Source organism: Bombina bombina, chromosome 1, assembly GCF_027579735.1.
Source record: "Bombina bombina isolate aBomBom1 chromosome 1, aBomBom1.pri, whole genome shotgun sequence".
NCBI classification, from domain to species: Eukaryota; Metazoa; Chordata; class Amphibia; order Anura; family Bombinatoridae; genus Bombina; species Bombina bombina.
In genome coordinates this window covers 38,444,142-38,464,882 of record NC_069499.1, presented here as the reverse complement: position 1 = coordinate 38,464,882, position 20,741 = coordinate 38,444,142, and the positions used below count along the sequence as shown (strand labels likewise).

The 20,741-nt window shown below is 37.4% G+C and overlaps 1 protein-coding gene across 1 annotated transcript in view; it reads right to left on the bottom strand.

The window, feature by feature from the left end:
* The window catches only part of LOC128652321 (repetitive organellar protein-like), a 294,662-nt gene that overhangs the window by 184,400 nt on the left and 89,521 nt on the right, over window positions 1-20,741 (bottom strand). The window contains exons 8-9 of the mRNA XM_053705258.1: window positions 11,833-11,914; window positions 8,302-8,438 (exon numbers count right to left, since the gene is read on the bottom strand). Coding sequence (XP_053561233.1) covers window positions 8,302-8,438; window positions 11,833-11,914 — 219 coding nt within the window. The remainder of the gene's footprint in view (window positions 1-8,301; window positions 8,439-11,832; window positions 11,915-20,741) is intronic.

Genomic DNA, 20,741 nt, shown 5'->3' with positions numbered 1-20,741 from the left:
GATCTGAGAAAGCACAACTGTCCTCGACAGGGATAGTAGTACGCTTAGCTAGAGTAGAAACGGCTCCCTCCACCTTAGGGACTGTCTGCCATAAGTCCCGTGTGGTGGCATCTATTGGAAACATTTTCTTAAAAATAGGAGGGGGAGAGAACGGCACACCTGGTCTATCCCATTCCTTAGTAATAATTTCTGTAAACCTTTTAGGTATTGGAAAAACATCAGTGCACACCGGCACTGCATAGTATTTGTCCAATCTGCAATTGTATCACAGTCATTCAGAGCAGCTAAAACCTCCCTGAGCAACACGCGGAGGTGTTCAAGCTTAAATTTAAATGTAGGCATATCAGAATCAGGATGAATCTTTTTCCCTGAATCAGAAACATCACCCACAGAAAGAAGCTCTCCTTCCTCAGCTTCTGTATATTGGGAGGGAGTATCAGACATAGCTCTTAAAGCGTCAGTATGCTCTGTATTTCTTCTAACTCCAGAGCTGTCTCGCTTTTCTCTAAACCCAGGTAGTCTGGATAATACCGCTGACAGGGTATTATCCATGACCGCCGCCATGTCTTGTAAAGTAAACGCTATGGGTGCACTAGATGTACTTGGCGCCATTAGAGCGGGAGTCCCTTGAGCGGGAGTCAAAGGGTCTGACACGTGGGGCGAGTTAGTCGGCATAACTTCCCCCTCGTCAGATTCCTCTGGTGATAAATTTTTTAAAGACAGAATATGATCTTTATTACTTAAAGTGAAATCAGTACATTTGGTACACATTCTAATAGGGGGTTCCACCATGGCTTCTAAACATAATGAACAAGGAGTTTCCTCTATGTCAGACATGTTTAAACAGACTAGCAATGAGACCAGCAAGCTTGGAAAACACTTTAAATCAAGTTAACAAGCAAAAAATAAAAACAGTACTGTGCCTTTAAGAGAAAAATTTTTGTCAGAATTTGAAAAACAGTGAAAAAAAGCAGTAAATCAAACAAAATTTTTACAGTGTGTATAATAAGCTAACAGAGCATTGCACCCACTTGCAAATGGATGATTAACCCCTTAGTTCAAAAAACGGATCAAAAAAATGATATAGACAACAAACTGCCACAGCCTTGCTGTGGGCCTACCTTCCCCAACAAACGATTTTGGAAAGCCTAAGAGCCCTTGAGAGAGGTCCTATAGCATTCAGGGGACTCCTGGAGGAAGCTGGATGTCTCAGTCTGTAAAAGTTACTTCGCAAAAAAGCGCTAAATTAGGCCCCTCCCACTCATAGTAACACAGTGGAAAGCCTCAGGAAACTGTTTCTAGGCAAATTTAAGCCAGCCACGTGGAAAAAAACTAGGTTTCAATAAAGTTTTATCACCAAAGTATATATAAAAACGTTTAAACATGCCAGCAAACGTTTTATATTGTAAATATATAAGAGAATTACCTCAGAAAGTAAGCATGATACCAGTCGCTATTAAATCACTGTATTCAGGCTTACCTTACATAAATCTGGTATCAGCAGCATTTTCTAGCATTCACATCTTCTAGAAAAATTTTTAACTGCACATACCTCATAGCAGGCTAACCTGCACGCCATTCCCCCGCTGAAGTTACCTCTCTCTTTAGTCATGTGTGAGAACAGCAATGGATCTTAGTTACAACCTGCTAAGATCATAGAAATCACAGGCAGATTCTTCTTCTATTTTCTGCCTGGGACAAAATAGTACAACTCCGGTACAAACTTTTGATTGAAGAAAAAAAACAGCTATGTTACACCACTTCTCTCTTACTACCTCCATCCTTGTTGAGAGTTGCAAGAGAATGACTGGGTATGGCAGTTAGGGGAGGAGCTATATAGCAGCTCTGCTGTGGGTGATCCTCTTGCAACTTCCTGTTGGGAAGGAGAATATCCCACAAGTAATGGATGATCCGTGGACTGGATACACCTTACAAGAGAAATTAGCATATGAGCCTACCAAGGTTTAGCTTTTCACCAAGCGAACAAAGCAAAATTGGAAAGTTGTTTAATTTGCATGCCCTATCTGAATCATGAAAATTTCATTATGACTAGACTGTCCCTTTAATGCATAAGGTTTTATATCTTATTTTTTCCGGAAAAATTATAATTAATAGTGCACAATTATCAAAACAATTTGGGGAACAGACGCAAAAGGCGAATCTTCTGCCATCCTGCAAATGTGTACAAGAAAGTGCAAAGTAAATGCGCATACAGAAATCTTGTTATTTTTATTTACATTTATGTGTGCGCATATTTACCCTCTAGCTTTTACACAATTGCTCCCATATCTAACATACACGTGTAAGTGTAATATCTAGTCACGGTATAGCCGATCCCCTGCGCTTTTATAACAAACCATGGGCGAGACTACATATGCGGCGCAGGCGTCAGCGTAACTGCTGAAACCGGTACCGCACGTAATTTCACCTCGCACATCTAGGTATCACATATACAGTGCCGGCACTTCATAAAGTGCCGTAAGTCGGATAAACTAGTGATGTCCAGAAATGAGCGTAAATACAAATTTCTGAAGTGGCCAATTGCCTAAGAAAATAAAAAAAAGGTAAAATCTCCCGTAAAAGTCTAACCTGCCTCCCAGAAATAAACCCGACACGTAAAACCTCTATATCCGCAATCCCCCCACATCGCAACTAATAATAAAAGTATTAACCCCTAAACCGACAACCCCCCACAACACAATATGCCAAATTAAACTATTAATCCCTAATCCGCCATTCACCCACATCGCGATTGACCTAATAAAAGTATTAACCCCTAAATCTGCCAACCCCAACATCACAAACTACCTAATAAATGTATTAACCCCTAATTTGCCATTCACCCACATCGCAAAGTCAATATTAAAACTATTAACCCCTAATCTGCCATTAACCCACATCGCAAAGTACCTATTAAAACTATTAACCCCTAATCCGCCATTAACCCACATCGCAACAAACCTTATAAATCTATTAACCTCTTATCCGCCAAACCCACACAACGCAATAATCCTAGAAAAACTAATACCCTTAAACCGTCAAACCCACACAACGCAAATAACTTATTAAATTACTAAACCCCCGAACCTAACACCCCCTAAATTAATCCCAATTACCTAAATTAAAAAATACTAAATTACAAACAATTTTTATAAAAAAAGCTAACATTACTTAAAAATAAAAATAAATAAAATTAATCTAAGATTACAAAAAATAAAAAATTCTAACATTACATTAAATAATAAACCAAATGATCAAAAATAAAAAAATTAAACCTAATCCCTATGAAAATAAAAAGCCCCCCAAATAAAAACACCCCCTAATCTAATGCTAAACTACCAATAGCCCTTAAAAGGGCCTTTTGTAGGGCATTTCCCTAAGTTAAACAGCTCTTTTACCTTAAAAAATACTAAGTCCCCCCTCTAACAGTAAAACCCCCACAATAAAAAATCCTAACACTAAAAAGTCCTAAACTACCATTGCCCCTTAAGGGGCATTTGTATGGGCATTGCCCTTAAATGGGCATTCAGCTCTTTTACTGCCCTTAAAAGGGCATTCAGCTCTTTTTCAAAGGCCAATTAAAACCCTAATCTAAAAAAAAAATAATAAAAAAATAATTTAAAAAAAGCCTTAGTCTAACCCCCAGATAGGTACTCACGGTTCCTGAAGTCCGGCGGCGAAGTCTTCTTCTAAGCAGCGATATATTCTATCTTCTTCCAGGAACAAGCCGGCGCGGAGCGTGGAACTGAAGACCGGTGACCGCGGAACTGAAGACCGGCAATGGTGGAACTGAAGAACTGCGACCGTGGAAGCCATGGCGCGTGAAGAGCCTCTTCGTATGACCACCGCCGCACACTGAGGATTGAATGGGGTACGCTGCATTCATATTGGCTGATTTGAGTCTTCAAATTCAAATCAGCCAATAGGATGAGAGGTACTGAAATCCTATTTCATAAGTGGCGGCGATGTAGGGGAGCGGCGTAATCGGGGTTAATAACTTTTATTAGTGGCGGCGATGTCTGGAGCGGCAGATTAGGGGTTAATAGTTTTATTTAGGTGGCGGCGATGTAGGGGAGCGGCGTAATCGGGGTTAATAACTTTTATTAGTGGCGGCGATGTCTGGAGCGGCAGATTAGGGGTTAATAGCTTTATTTAGGTGGCGGCGATGTCTGGGGCAGCAGATTAGGGGTGTTTAGACTTTATGTTAGGGTGTTAGGTTTAAATGTTACTTTTTTCCCCATTGACATCAATGGGGTTGCGTTACGGCAATCGCCATTCTGCACTTCAGGTATTAGTTTTTTTTTTTTAACACTCTCTCCCCATTGATGTCTATGGGGGAAAGCGTGCACGAGCATGTCAAAGCAGACCTTGGTTTTTGTGTGGTATAGAACCATACAGCATTGGCGGACATTAAAAATGTTTTCTTTGATTATTATCAAAAGATATATACTGCCAAAACAACTGACTCAAAGGACAGTGTGAGGTTCTGGAATAATATCTCATGTCCAATAGTCTCCCCTGACCAGATAGAAGCAATGAATCTTCCCATAACAACTTTGGAAGTTACAAAAGCCTTAGAGGAAGCTAAACTAGGCAAGGCCCCTGGCCCAGATCAATTACCTGCCGAATTTTATAGATTACTTAAAGATGAGATTGTACCTATCCTTACCTCGTTGTTTAATGAGTATTATGTCAACAAAAAGGCCATGTCCAAATTCTTCTCAGCGTCAATCATCACCCTTATTCTTAAAAAGAATAAAGATCCTTCAGACCCTGGCTCATATAGACCGATTTCTCTACTGAATGTAGACTATAAAATGCTCACAACTATCATTGCTAATAGACTTAAAAATGTATTACAGGAGATTATCCACCCAGATCAGTCAGGCTTTATGATGGGCAGATCTCCAACAAAAAATATTCGTAGAACATATATGATCCTTGAACATTTATGGAATAAACTCCATGAAAACAAAGTAGCATGTAAACAAGACTTTGCTCTAGTGATGATTGACGCCGAGAAGGCTTTTGATTCTATTATTTGGCAACACCTCCACAATGCCTTGTCCAACTTTGGTTTTTCTGGAAACATAACCCATTTTGTCAAAGCCATTTATAATTTTCCCATTTCCACGATTCTGGTTAACGGTAGCCAAACCGCGCCTCTTAAACTAGAAAAAGGGACTCGACAGGGCTGCCCCCTTTCCCCCCTGCTTTTTAACATCGCAATAGAACCTATGGCAATATATCTTCGCAAAGAAATCTCAGTCATAAAATTGGGCTCCCAAAGGTGTGTACTCTCCCTATATGCCGACGATCTACTACTCTACTTTAAAAACACTAAAAGAAACATCCCAAAAGCCCTCGAAATCCTAGAACAGTTCAGTCTAATATCCGGCTATAAAGTAAATACTCTTAAATCAGAGATATTATGGGTTTATAAACACAAGGAGAGCTTCCACCAACATAATTTCAGAGAAGTGGAAAGTTTTAGATATTTAGGAATCCAATTACATAGAGATCCTGCGCTATGGTATAAACTCAATTATACAGTTTTCTTTGCTAATATTACATCTAGAATACATCGTTGGTCCTTATTCCCACTCTCACTAACCGCAAAAATAATGCTTATTAAATCTATTCTTTTTCCTCAGTTACTGTATATAATGAACAATCTGCCGCTATTCATTCTGGACAAAGACATTAAGTTTTTTAATAGCACGTGTGCAGATCTTATCTGGAACAAAGGTAGACACATGCTCTCTATTAGAAAGCTCTCCCAAGCTAAGAAATTTGGAGGCCTCGCATTCCTGGATATTAAGACTTATAATATAGCCATATTGGCACGATTTGGAGTAGACTGGTTACTAGCTGCCGACTATCTAACAAATAGTAACGCGGAGGAGGAGCTCATTAAGCCATTCTCCCTTATAGCGGCCCTACATTGTCCCCATAGACGACTCTCTGAAAAAATTAAATCATTAACCAGTATCTCTAATATTGTTAAAGCATGGCAGCAACTTTGTTCACGGCTTACGATTAACTTTCATATATCCAGCTTCCTTCCTATCATAGGTAACCCAGGGTTTGAGCCAGGATTTCAATATGCAATATATGATGGCTGGGCTAGTAAAGGCCTAATATTGATAGCACAATTATTAGATGAGGGATGGGGGGTACGCACGTTTGAGAATATTGCTACACAGTATAATATCTCGAACAAATCCTTCTATGCATATCTGCAGATCCGTCATTTTATCCAGGAAAAGCTGCAGATGGGGCCCTGGCCAGGGAAATACGATAGGGTTGGAGATTATATTAACGCATATAGTCAGGGGAAGCACTCAATCTCGCTATTGTACAATATATTGCTCGCAAAACAAGGCCAGTTAATTATGGAACAATGTTCAGCATACTGGGCTAGACATCTTAATGAAATTAATGATGAAATAATTAATAAAAGCATTAAATGGGTGAATGACGCACCCCTTCCTTTCTCCTGGAAGGAATCTCATCTAAAACTTCTTAATAACGCATACATTTCACCTAAAAGACATGCCAGCTGGTCCCCAGAAACGCAAGGACAGTGCTATAAATGTAAATCTCCTCTTGCAAATTTATCTCACTGCTTTTGGTACTGTCCAAAAATAAATCAGCTCTGGCGTAAAGTAAATTATTGGTTAAATAAGAATATACAGGAGCCCATTTCATTTGATCTAAACAAAATCTTTTTTATGGTATCAGATCCAGTATCCCATAACCTAGCAAACACCATTATCTTAATAGTTAGGAATCTAATATTAAAAAACTGGAAAAACAATAAAACCCCACCTTTTAGTCTATTTCTCCAAGCGGTTAAAACACAAATTATGTTCGAGCAACTTAATGTCTCCAATGTCAGCGAAAAACAAATTCAACGATTCTTTAACAAATGGCTGACAGTAATACTGACCTACCCGCTTCCTACACAATACATACTTACCAAAGCATTTGAGAAATCTGCATATTTTGAAGGCTTAATCTTACGCAATATATTCCCTGTATCCTGGTATTAATAACCCCTTGTATATGATGTGGGGGACAGGGGGAGGGGGACGTCGGAGTAGAGAATCACATCTTCCCCCTTCCTTTTTTTTTTTTTTTTTTTTCTCTTTCTGTTTTTCTTTTGTTTTTGATGGCTGACTTGAAAATAAATATGTAAAAAAAAAAAAGTATTATATGCAAGCTAGGCTCAGGTCATTATAGAAGTATTATCATTTGGGTTATAGTAAAAGCTTGTTCAGGAGCAAGGTCTTTATAATATCTGTTTCTTTATATGTTGGAATACAGAGTTTTGTTTTTTTTGTGCGTATGCGTCATGTTTGTTATGTTATTTTAGTTCAGTTAAAAATTTCAACAGTGAAGTTCTGATTAAGGAGGACAGGATGTAATTACATAATAAATGCAAGTGCCTATTTTCCTTTTTGTATATCCTTACCAAGAGAGTATTTGCTCCATTCATTTTGTTTCTCAGTTATAGAAGGATTAGGTTGAATGGTATTGTTTTTCAGTTTACAATTATGTTAACTTGTCATGATTTGTAAAGAGCTTTTGATACCCTGCGAGGTGAACTGAAAATGTTAAATGTGTTCATTTCAAATTGTATACACTGTTGAATTATAAATAAATATATATAAAAAAAAAAAAGGTTTGTGCAATGTGGGTTAATGGCAGATTAGGGGTTAATAGGTTAATTACGTTTATTGCATTGGTGGGGGATGGCGGTTTAGGGTTAATAATTTTACTAGGTACTTTGTGATATGGGTGAATGGCGGATTAGGGGTTAATAGTTTATTAAGGTATATTGCGTTGTGGGGAAATGGCGGTTTAGGAGTTTATAGGTTAATTAGATGTTTTGCGATGTGGGGGTTGGCGGATTAGGGGTTAATATAGTTTATTAGTTATTGCGGTGGGGGGATGACAGTTGACAGGTAGATAGATATTGTGCATGCGTTAGGTGTTAGTTACTCTTTTCAGGGGGTTACGGTGCTCACATACTCAGCGCAAGTCTTGCTGCGTCTGCCTATGTGTGGCGAGGTGAAAATATAGTCAAATTTCTCTATTTTCGCACCGTAAGTCCTTGCGCTGAATATGTGATACCAATTTGCAGCACGGTTCTATGTTAGCTTATGGGAGTAAAAATTGCGGGCAACAGGTGAAATATACGCACCGCATTTTTATGCACCGCTGTATATGTGACACCAAAATCGTGTAAAAACCGTCACATATGTAATCTTGCCCCATATGTATGTTAAATCATACCCAGTTAACAAGTCCTGTCTTCTCGCATGTTCTCGGTCTTCTTGTTCTCTGGTGATTTGATAGGTTTCTGTTAATTCTTTGTTTCTTTTTGTCAGATCTTGATGCAGAATTTCTTCCCTACTTATCCTTTTAGCAACCTATCAAGAAAAAAATAACTCAAATTACTACAAATGTGTAATACAACAACATTTAAAATGATGGGGAGGTGAAAAGTGAGTTTAAAATCCTCCACTAAGCACAAAATATAGAGAAAATAACTCATTGTGGAACCCATTAACAAATCTAGACAAGCCAGAATGAAAACCAAGCCTTCTGTCTTGTCTAGATTTGTTAATGGACTACACAGTGAGTTATTTTCTCTACAAATAACATGATTTTTTACTGATAAAATGTAGGAGCTGACCTCACATAAGAACCATGTGTGCTGGGTAAGTTGTAATGAATTGATTATTGAATGCAAGGAAATGAGTATTAATGCTAATGTTGCACAGATTTAGATTCATTTGGCTCTGTATTGCTTTTCATGTACTTTTTGGCTTCTTAAGAGCTCATAAGTACATATATAAATTGGTTCATCAGAGCGATCAGCACAATTAAATAATTCAAGCAACACATTTCAGGGCTTAAAGGGCCATAATACTCATATGCTAAATCACTTAAAAGTGATGCCCTATAACTGTAAAAAGCTGAATAGAAACTATGACCTGAACATCTCTTTTTGGAAAAGGAAGATATTTTACCTCACAATTTCCTCAGCTCACCAGAGTAAGTGCTGTGTAAACAGTTATACTTCAGCTGCTGTCCACTGCAGGTAAAAAAAAAGAGAAAAAAAAGAAAAAGGAAGGAAGAAAGAAAGAAATGAACAGCAGCCAATCAGCATCATCTGTGTTGAGGTCATGAACTCTTTTACTGTGATCTCATGAGATTTCACTTAACTCTCATGAGATTTCATAGTAAACTTCCCTAAACTGAATAGGGAAATAACATGAGTGTGCATGAGGCTCGCTCCCTTGCAAGTTCCGGGACAGACATACTGATTTGCTGATTAAAGTCCTTTACAATGGGATGTGGCTACTGAGGAACGTTTGAGGTAAAATATCTTATTTTCTTGTCAGCTTTTTACAGCTATGCTGCATCACTTTCAAGTGTTTCAACATTTGGGTATTATGGCCTTTTAACAGTTTCCCCAAAACATATACATCACATCATTAACTGAAAAAGTGTATATAGCACCTCATCTCAATCATATCATTAAAGGGTCCTTATACTCCAAAAAACACCCATTCTAATATGTTAGAGCATGTAATTTTAAGACTATTTAAGACTATTTTGTGTATTGCTTGTCCCAAGCTGAAACTGCTACTGATCCAATCAGCAGTGCTAGTTACACAGCTGAGTCATGCGACCTGCACTGCTGATTGGATCAGCTACAGTTTCTGCTCAGAACCTGCTAAGCACCCCCTTTTGCTGGGGTTCAACACATAGAGGTGCAAGGATGCTAGTCTAATGAATTAGAGAATGACATTTCTTTGAGTATAATGGTCCTTTAAAGGGACATTAAACACTAAATACATTTAAAAACACATAGTGTTGAGGTTATGCACACCCACTAATTTAGCTGTATATGCTTTTTTTAGGGGGGGGTGTTTTAGTATAGGGTTTGCGGTTTTTAATGCAAAAGAGCTAAATCACTTATGTCCTTTTCAGAGCATTTTGTTAAGCTTAGGGCTTTTTAGGATAGGTTTGTTTTTGTTTTTAAAGGGGCAGTCCACTCCAAATTTTTGAGAAAAGTAAAGTCAAAATTAACCATTCATGATCAGAACCGTAACTAGAACTCACTGGGCTCCAGGGCAAAGTCTGTGGCAGGGCCCCCCTCATTTGAACAGCACCATTTCCATGTGTTGTCTCAGCCTACAACATTAGCACATTCTAGAGTGTCACTACACACTATGATTTTCAGAAGTAGCCTGGTATTTAAATATGTATTAGATATTCACAATCTTAGATAATTGTCACATCTGAGTATATAATGGGGTATTACCCCGTAAGAAAGTATATTGTTAGAGTTAATTCCTGCGATTTCCCTAGTGAGATTCTTCAAGGGGCATTCCCTGCATTTCTGTATGTGAAGGAGAGACAAGCCCAGTGCAATATAACAATGCATTATATGACAGTTCTGCTGCATTTACATTTTATGCTTTATATTTTATATCACTTTGCACTTCAGATTAAATTTTATTACATTTAAACTTTGCATTTTCTATTTTGTATTTTATTTTCTATACAGCAGTGTATTTAGGATTGTGATTTTACAAATTCTTATTATGCTTTCACAGTTTCTGTGTAACCTTAACAAATTATGATCATACTCTGTATATTTATGTGTATCTTTTATACATTGCACTTTGTATTTCATTTGTATTTCTTCTCATTAAAACAAAACTGAAAAATTGACAGCTTCAGTTTTCCAGAAAGCTTCACTACTTGTAAAATCACTGCTGGATCTAAATATAAATGTAATAAAATATAAAATAGAAAGTGCAAAACTTAAATGTAATAATACTGAAAGGACCCAATCTGAAATGTAAAGTAAAATAAAATACAAAGCATAACATGTAAGTCTAACAAAACTCTCATATCATACAGTGCTATATTGCACTGGGCTTGTCTCTCCTTCAGATAAAGCAATGAGAGAGATCTTGCAGTACTAAAAGTACCCTTTTCGTGAGTTCAGCCCCTGTGAAGTCTGCACTACAATTGCTCTACAAAAAGGAGAATCTTTGATCATCAGTCCCTCAGACACCAAAGGTTTACTGACCTCTAGCAGTGATTAGAAAAACTTCAGCCCCATAACAAGCTGCTCTAAAATCTGATTCTACTTTAACAGTGGGTCCCCTAAAAGGATGGGCCCGGGAGTGGAGACCCTGAGTCCCCTGTAGTTACGTCTTTGTTTATGATTCAGATAGAACATGCAATTTTAAAAAACTTTCCAAAAGCTGCATCAGAAGAAGCATAAATGTCAAAATGATAACTTTGCAGTCTTGTCCTCCTTTGTAGAAACATAAACCTAGGTATGCAGATAGGAGCTAAGGAGTGTGCATGTGTATGTAATTGTTGCAAAGATGCCAGATGGCTATAGGCACATGCACACTCCTGAGTTTACCTATGATAGCAAGAGAACTAAGCAAAATTGATAATAGAAGTACATTGGAATGTTGTTTAAAATTTAATACTCTATCCAGTCAATTTAAATTTAATTTTGACTTTACTGTCCCTTTAATAAATATGGCTATCTATCCTTGTCATCTGCAGACTCAAGCCTGGATTGGCTCCACCAAATGAGGCAACTGGAGAGTTGAGCTGTTGAAAAAAAAATTGTAGTAAACAAGATGTTTGTTTAAAAAAAGTTAAGAATTAGCTGATATGTTATTCTATAGCAACACAACAGAAATATCCTGTAATTACAAGGTGTCTACTCTCCCTTTAAGCAAAGTTTTGTTTGTTTTTATATAAAATGAAATGACTCGATACCTCTGAAATCTTCTGATTTAGGGAATCCATTTGTTGGTTAAAATCTGCTTTCAGATTAGCCATGCTCAGTTCCAGTTGATCCCTAAAACATGAAAATGACATCACATTTGTTTCCAAATAAATAAATAAAAAATTTAATCAAAAGCATTTAAAGAAAAGCAGAATTTATACTTACCAATAAATTTATGCCCTTCGGACTGATGAGAGCCCATAGATTCATAACATGTGGGATATATTCCAGCCAATCAGGAGGAGGTCAAGAACCCTCACAGAGCTTTAGTCCCTCCCTCCCACCTCCTCTCCCTCTCCAGTTCACATATAGCCAAGCATAGGAGAGAGACAGAAAGAAAAGGTAGGAAAGACAGAAAGCAGGGTTACAAGCGGCAAAGGAGAACTGTCACCCATATACAAAAATAGGGTGGGGAGAAGGAAATAAATTTATTCTGTTTTCCTTCTTAGCTGATGAGAGTCCATAGCTTCATAACATGTGGGATACAATACCCAAGCTGCGAGGCCATGTTAACGGTTGGTACAAAAAATAGGCAGTTCCTATTTGCCAGACACTGTGGCCTGAAGGACTTTCCTGCCAAAAGCTGCATCAGAAGAAGCATAAATGTCAAAATGATAACCTTTGGAAATAGTGTGAAGGGAAGACCAAGTTGCTGCCTTGCAACTCTGCTCCAAGGAGGCATCATCCTTGAAAGCCTAGGAAGTAGATACTGATCTTGCAGAATGAAAAGTTACTCTTTTTGGTGGTGGTTTTACCGCAACCAAGTAAGCCTTTCAAATAATCTGCTTGAGCCAGGATGGCAGGGCCACCGCCGTAGCTTTCTGACCCTTCCTAGGACCAGAGTAGTGGACATATAAACTGGAAGTTTGTCTAAAGTCTTTAGTAGCCTGAATACAGAACTTTAAAGTTCTGACAACATCTAGGGTGTGAAGTAATCTTTCCTTTGGATTAGAAGGTTTTGGACACAAAGAAGGAACAACTGTTTCCTGACTAATATTTTCTGAATATACCATATTCAGAAGAAAATCATATTTGGTCCATAGGACTGCCTTATCCTGGTGAAAAGTCAAAAATGGAGGATCACAAGATAGAGATGATAATTCAGAAACTCTTCTAGATGAAGAAATGGCTAGACGAAAAAGAACCTTTGAACCTTTTAAGGTCTAAAATAAGCATAGGTTAAAAAGCACAACCTTCAAGAACAGAGAAAACTAAATTCAAGTTCCAAGGAAAAGAAATTGGTCTAACAAAAGAACAAATTCTCACCAGGACGTGAAACAAAACAGTTAACACAGATATCTGACCCTTTAGTGACCCTTTAGTGAACTAGTGAATAGGCCCTATTCTAGGCCATCCTGAAGGAACGGAAGTATTCTGGGAATTTTAAAGGATTTCCAAGAAAAATCCCTAAGAACACAAAAGAAAGAAAGCTTTCCAGATGTTATGATAAATTATTTGCTTAACCAGCTTACTTGCATGAAGCAAAGTATAGATATCTGAGTCACAGAACCCCATGATCTTGAGGTCTAAGTTTATAAACTTCACACTTTTAAATTCAGCAAATTGAGATCCAGGTGAAACAGAGGTCCTTGACACAGAAGATCCTTCCTTAGAGGTAGGGTCCATGTAGGAAGAGAAGAATTAGGTCTGCATACCAAGTTCTGCAGTCCCACGCCAGAGCTATGAGAATTAGTGAAGCTGAATCCTGTTTTATTCTTGCAACAAATTTTGAAAGAACAAATTGGAAAAACATGAATGCTAAATGATAGCTTTAGGGACAAATTAAGGCATCTATTAAAGCTCTGGAGTCTCTATATCAATACGCTTGAATCTGTAATTCAACTTGTACACCATTAAAATCTATACATGGTAGAACCCAGTTTAGAATAAGCTGGTCGAATATGACTTGATAAAGAAACCATTCTCCTGATTGAACAGATAAAAGTAGTCTGCTTCCCAATTGTTCACTCCTTGAATATGAAGTTGATAGAGAACAGTTTTCCTTATCTATTCATAACAAGATGAGAGAAACTTCTCGCATGAAACTTCTCGAGTCCCCCCTTGACAGTTGGTTTAAGTAACTGCTGAATTGGATCAGAAATGGAAATGGGTTTTGGCTAAGAAGGGACCATGGTCTGAAGATCTTTAAGAAACGCTTGGAGTTCCACTGATGTTGAGTGGTAACCTCACCTCCAGAGGGAAACAAACTCCTTGCAACCGTCGGGACCTCCAGATGGTGCCCCGGCCCAAGCAAGTGCTGATGTGAGAACTGAAAACAAAGAGAGGAAAGCAAGGAAATAAAGTATCTTTAAGATAGTGATAAGGAAAATAGGAACATGATAAGACACTGTAAAAACTGCCTGAGCATTAAAGCTTACCTTCCACATTTTTTAGGTAGACTCGTGAAATACATAGTATAGCACCTTATCACACCTGCACCTGAAATGAGTCTGTGATTCCTGATTTGCAGCCTTTGCTTTGTCCTTGAAGCACAGGAGGGATGGGGAAAAACCTTGCATAAGATACTTTCTGTATAATAAAAACTAAAACACACATATAAAAGATAAATGTAAAGAGGAAAACAGCATCGGTAGGTCTAATCAAACTCTATATTCTTTATTTGTGAAACTAGGTATGTTAAAACTAAGCTTGACATAGATAGTTTGTATTGAGACTAGAAATGCGTGTTGATGCAAGTACTAAAATGTTTTTATAGATCCATGTCTGCATGTAGTTCCAGTTGTAAGTAGATATGTAAGACTATGCAGAGTTACTTCTGCATTTATATGTATATATATATATATATATATATATATATATATATATATATATATATATATATATATACACAGTGTATATATATATATATATATATATATATATATATATAACATTAAAATACCAAGTACCTTTTCCTTCTTCTCTCTTTCCTTTTTATATATATATATATATATATATATATATATATATATATTTTTTTTTTTTTTTATTATTTTTTTTCAAGATAACAGGGAGGTATAATAATATATATAAATAAAAAATAGAAACAAAAGTAATAAAAGGCAGGAAATATGTAAGATATATGTAAAATCGTACAAAAATAATACATCACCCTAATCATGTTATACATATATAATAATACAATACAGTACGTTAATCATGTTATATATTTCAGTAGCTAAATACCTATGATGTAAACACATATGACATAGCACCATAAATAAATCAAAATAGGTCCAATCAACCAGTCCTATATTCCCCAACCCTAGACATTTTAACTTCCCCTGTTATACTTTATCACACTTGAACCCAAAATAATAATAATAAGGGGGGGAGAAAGAGGTAAAGAGAATCTTAATTTATCTCCAATAAGAGGGGAAACTTTCTGATTGAATCAGTTGTAAGAAAAAGAGGGAATTACGAAACAGAGAAATTATCTGCAACTGGGTTTCCACAGGCAGGGACATAATCACCTTGTCCCATGTGGCCAGAAAAGCTTTCAATTTATTTTCTGTGAAAATCAAAGGATTATATTGATCAATAATCATTTGATGGAGCATGTTTTGAATAAAAACAGATAGAGCTGGGGAGCCCTTGCTTTTCCATGATCTAAGGGTGGAATGTCTGGCTAGTAATATTGCAGTGTTGATTAGATGTTTATTATGGTAAAAGGGGTCCTTAACTAAAAAAAAAATATTTGCACAGGGCTAAATTTAATCTTTGTAATAAGAAATTTGTTGAGCCAGAAAGCAACCTTATTCCACAATTTCTGTAATTTAGGACAGGATCAAAAAACATGGGTGAGATCCACATTAGGTGCAAAACATCTGGTACAGAAATTAAACTGATGGGTCAACCATTTAGACATAATATTTGGAGTGATGTAAGATCTATTCTGGAGTATATTTCAGTATTGAAAAGAAGCTCTCCTTAAAATCCTCAAACCGGAGACCATTGAAATCTACTATCCATTTATTATAAAGCTTAAATAAGTTTGAGTTGGCTAGAGAAGAGGAGAGTAGTCTATAAATTGGAGCGACAGAGTGGAGGCCTGCATGATTTTTTTTTATAGCTGAGTCCAAAGTCCCAGAAAGCCATACGTTTTTCTCCATAAGTTTATTGTAGATTAAAAAGTGCCTTATTTGTAAGTATGCAGAAAAATTCTTTCTACTCAAAGAGTATTCTAAAGACAAATCTTCAAATGATTTGTTAGCATTGGATTAGCCATCTATCAGTTGGTGAATAAATTTTAGTCCTTTCTGAGACCAGAGCTTAAAAACTTGAGAATGAAGTCCCGGTTCAAAGTCCCGGTTCAAAGTCCGGGTTACCCATAATTGGTAAGTATTTTGCACACAAGTTATCTATCTGTAATTTGTTGTTTAATTTGTACCAGGCTTGCACAATTTTATAAATAGTATATTTTAGCAAGATTGGCTTAAGAGTTGAGAAGTTTACTATATGTAATAACGCCTTTAAAGAATATGGAAACAATAAACCTTCTTCAACTTGGTAGTGGAGTAATATAATTAGATTCTGTTAGCCAGTCTAATGCAACTTTAGCCATACATGTCCAGTTATAAAATTGGATATTAGGGAAAGCCAATCCTCCATCTTTCTTAAGATGAGTAAGTCTTAAAATAGCAATATGTGGTTTACTTGGCCCCCATAAAAATGCAGAACATTGAGAATTAAATAGACGAATATCTTTGCTATGTACGAAGATAGGAAGATTTTGAAGAAGAAGGAGTATTTTCAGAAATAAGATAATTTTTATAAGTGTTTTTAGCTGAAAGAGAAAGAGGGAGCCTCAACCAACTCTTAAGAGAGGCTGTACATTCTCTCCAAATTGGGGTAAAGTTTAAGTCATTCAATTTGTCAGGATTATTAGAAAGCGTGATGCCTAAGTATTTAATTTTATCTTCTGCTACAAAAGGATATTTTATAAAGCTATATTTTCTTTTCCTGATCCCTAATAACTCTGACTTATTAATATTAACTTCATACCCTGAAAAGGAACTAGAGAGAAATACCAAGTACCTTGTTGAATATATACTTGGTGCTGTAATATATGGGAGTCTATACAGTATAGAGCATATAAAACATATATTGCTGACATAAAGTGGTTATAGAACCAAATTTAAATACACTCACTTATGGGCACATAAAGCCCACCTATCTGTATAGAAAAGTATAATCATTAGGTAAGTAAATCTAAGTTATTGACTCACTGCATAATAATACTGGGCTGTAATGACATTCAAAATAACCTGCTTTACAATTTCATAACTATATAAAGTATTTATGTACTGTGAGGAGAGTACGCCATTTTAAATCTGTATTCCTTAGATATGCAGGGACTGAAATATGGTATGAGTTTGACAAAACCAAAACTGCCATACATATGGTTATAAACATGCATGTAACAGAGATTTGTACATCTCCCTGTGAAAAGTCATGTAACCATAACATAGTAAATATTCATGCTTGAAGGAATGAATATTCAAAGTAGAGCCACTGCAGAGAGGTCTTGTACATTCTGTAATGCAGACTCAGATTATTACAACAGTCTCTGCAGAGATAATATAAGAGAAACTCACTCTCATAATTGATCATACTCTAGCTGCAAGGATATACATGTACTAATATATGTATACATTTTGTATGTACATTTAAACAGCTGAGATATATAAAAAAAATTACATATGAGCAATGAATATGCAAATTGTTAATTTACAGCAGATAAGCCTTTTAGAATATATAAACTCATTATACAAACTAAGGCAGTTTGATCAGCTTGCTGCATGAAAATAAACCAACTTGTGGTAATACAGGATTGGCAGACCTGCATGAGACACCAACTGGAGTCACAATGCCTCTTAGTGGGTTAAAGGGGGATTACATTTGCTGCTCAACACATAAAATTGTGGACAGATAGGGGATACACAATTGTTAATGTACAAAAACTGGAAATAAAATTATTCACACCAGTACTAGCCCACAGCACACCTCAGAACAAAAAAGAGTTAAGAGGATCAAAATTAAGTAACACAGAAAACCCTTCTAAATACCCAACCCCCTTAGAAGTTCTTGTAAGAGTTACTCACCTACCTCCAGGTCAAAGAAAGGGTTAAACTGGCTGGAATAAAACACCAAAATGCCTTAGAATCCACCTGATAAAATTCACCACAGCTGAAGCAGAGAGGGAAAAAAAAATGTATGCTTACCTGATACAACGTCATCAATTACTGTTGGGATATCACTCCTGGCCAGCAGGAGGAGGCAAAGAGCACCACAGCAAAGCTGTTATGTGTCACTCCCCTACCCACAATCCCCAGTTATTCGACCGAAAAATGGAAAACAAGGAATAACAGAAAGGTGTGGAGTTGCCTGAGGTTCAGTCAAAAATAACTGTCTTAAATTTCCATATCCGGAAAGAAAGAAATTTATCAGGTAAGCATACATTTTGTTTTCTTTCCTAAGATATGGAGAGTACACAACGTCATCAATTACTGTTGGGAACCAATACCCAAGCTAGAGGACACAGATGACTAGGGAGGGTCAAGACAGGCAGACCTAAACAGAAGGTCCCACCGCTTGAAGAACCTTTCTCCCAAAAGAAGCCTCAGCCGAGGCAAAAGTATCAAATTTGTAAAAATTTTAAAAAGTATGCAGAGAAGATCAAGTTGCCGCCTTGCAAATCTGTACTACAGAAGCTTCATTTTTAAAAAGCCCATGAAGAGAAGACAGCCCTTGTGGAATGAGCCTTAATTCTCTCAGGAGGTTGCTGACCAGCAATCTCATAGGCAAACCGTACAATACTTCTCAACCAAAGACAAAGAGAAGTAGCAGCAGCCTTCTGACCCTTACACTTTCCAGAGAAACAAACAAATAGAGCAGAAGACTGACGAAAATCTTTAGTGGCCTGTAGATAGAATTTCAGAGCACACACAACATCCAAGTTGTGCAACAAGCGTTCCTTATGAGAAGAAGGATTGGGACACAGAGAAAGAACAATAATTTCCAGATTAATATTTCTATCTGAAACCACTTTAGGAAGAAAACCCTATTTAGTACGAACAACCGCCTTATCGGCATGAAAGATAAGATAAGGCGAATCACACTGCAAAGCTGAGAGTTCCGAGACTCTTCACGCAGAAGAGATATCAACCAGAAACTAAACCTTCCAAGATAACAATTTAATATCTATGGAATGCATATGCTCAAACGGAGCCTGCTGCATAACTATAAGAACAAGGTTAAGGCTTCAAGGAGGAGCAACAGACTTAAACACAGGCCTGATTCTGACTAAGACCTGACAAAAGAATTGAACATCTGGCACCTCCGCCAGACGTCTGTGCAACAAAAAAGACAAAGCCGCAATCTGACCCTTCAGAGAACTGGCTGATAATCCCTTCTCCAGACTTTCCTGGAGAAAAGACAAAATTCGAGGGATCCTAACCCTACTCCAAGAGTCATTAACAGAGGCAAAGAGAATGACTGGGGATTGTGGGTAGGGGAGTGACACTTAACAGCTTTGCTGTGGTGCTCTTTGCCTCCTCCTCCTGGCCAGGAGTGATATCCCAACAGTAATTGATGACATTGTGGACTCACCATATCTTAGGAAAGAAAGGTTTTCTAGGAGAGGGGGTGGAGCTTATCGCCATAACAATATGTGCAATTTGAAATAACTGTCAGTTTAAAATTGTGAAAAAAAAACCATCTCCCCTATGGCCCCTGTGTCCTACTGCTCAACTGCACTGTGATTTTTGAGATCTAACTGATAACTGCACAAGGCAGTTACTGGCTCTCTTAAAGAGACAGCACTCATTTTTTCGAAAAATGCAAAAATAAGGTTTTTGAGGTAAAAAGAGTAAATTGAGTTGCTAATAAGTCCTACGAATACTGTATAAGAACTATCTTGTGCCTCATTCCCCCAAATTCCTATGTTTAACACATAGGGAAAGCTGTAAGTAGAGTATTATTGGATAACCCCCGGGCTGTGTAGTGCCTGAGCCACTTACCTGGACTGAAGCATCCCTCCACTGTGTCTTACCAGCATGCTTAGGCCTTTCTCCCTCACAGGTTGCTGAACAGTAGATAGCGCATCCAGTGCAAGTAAATATACTGCAGAGGATACTGCGGATATACCTGTAACTTCTCAGATGGAGGCTAAGGGACGGGGTCCCCATAACGCCTGAGGACTGTTATGGCTGCTAGAATACCCACTAGGGTAATGAAAAGCCCTTACCCCTGTTTCACTCAGAGTCTTCTTAAATCTTCTTGGAGTGAAGTTGCCTAGGGGTACTGGGTCCCAAGTCAGGTCTGAGCCCACAAATCATATGAAAAATAATAAAGTATTGATAGCAGAGCACCTCTGAAATTTCAACCTTTCTTCTTGGAGTCCAAGAACAAAACTGGAGAGGAAGTAGGAGGGACTAAAGCTCTGTGAGGGTTCTTGACTTTCTCTTGATAGGCTGGAATACATCCCACATGTTATGAAGCTATAGACTCTAAACAGCTAAGAAGGGAATTACATTTACCTGGAGGATAAGAAATCCATTAAATATATCCCAAAACAGCCAAACAGAAGCTGCACAGATTTTGCCTGTACATTCCTCACAATGGTGCGGAGAGGCCCCAGAGAGATTGGATTCATAAAACCCAAAATTTGTATTTCATGATTCAGATAGAGCATGCAATTTTATACAACTTTCTAATTGACTTCTATCATCAAATTTTCTTCGTTATCTTGTTATTTACTATTAAAAAAGGTCAGGAGTGTGCACGTCTGGAGCCCTATATGGCAGCAGTTTTGCAAGAATGTTATCCATTTGCAGGAGCACTAGATGGCAGCAGTTTTGCAAGAATGTTATCCATTTGCAAGAGCACTAGATGGCAG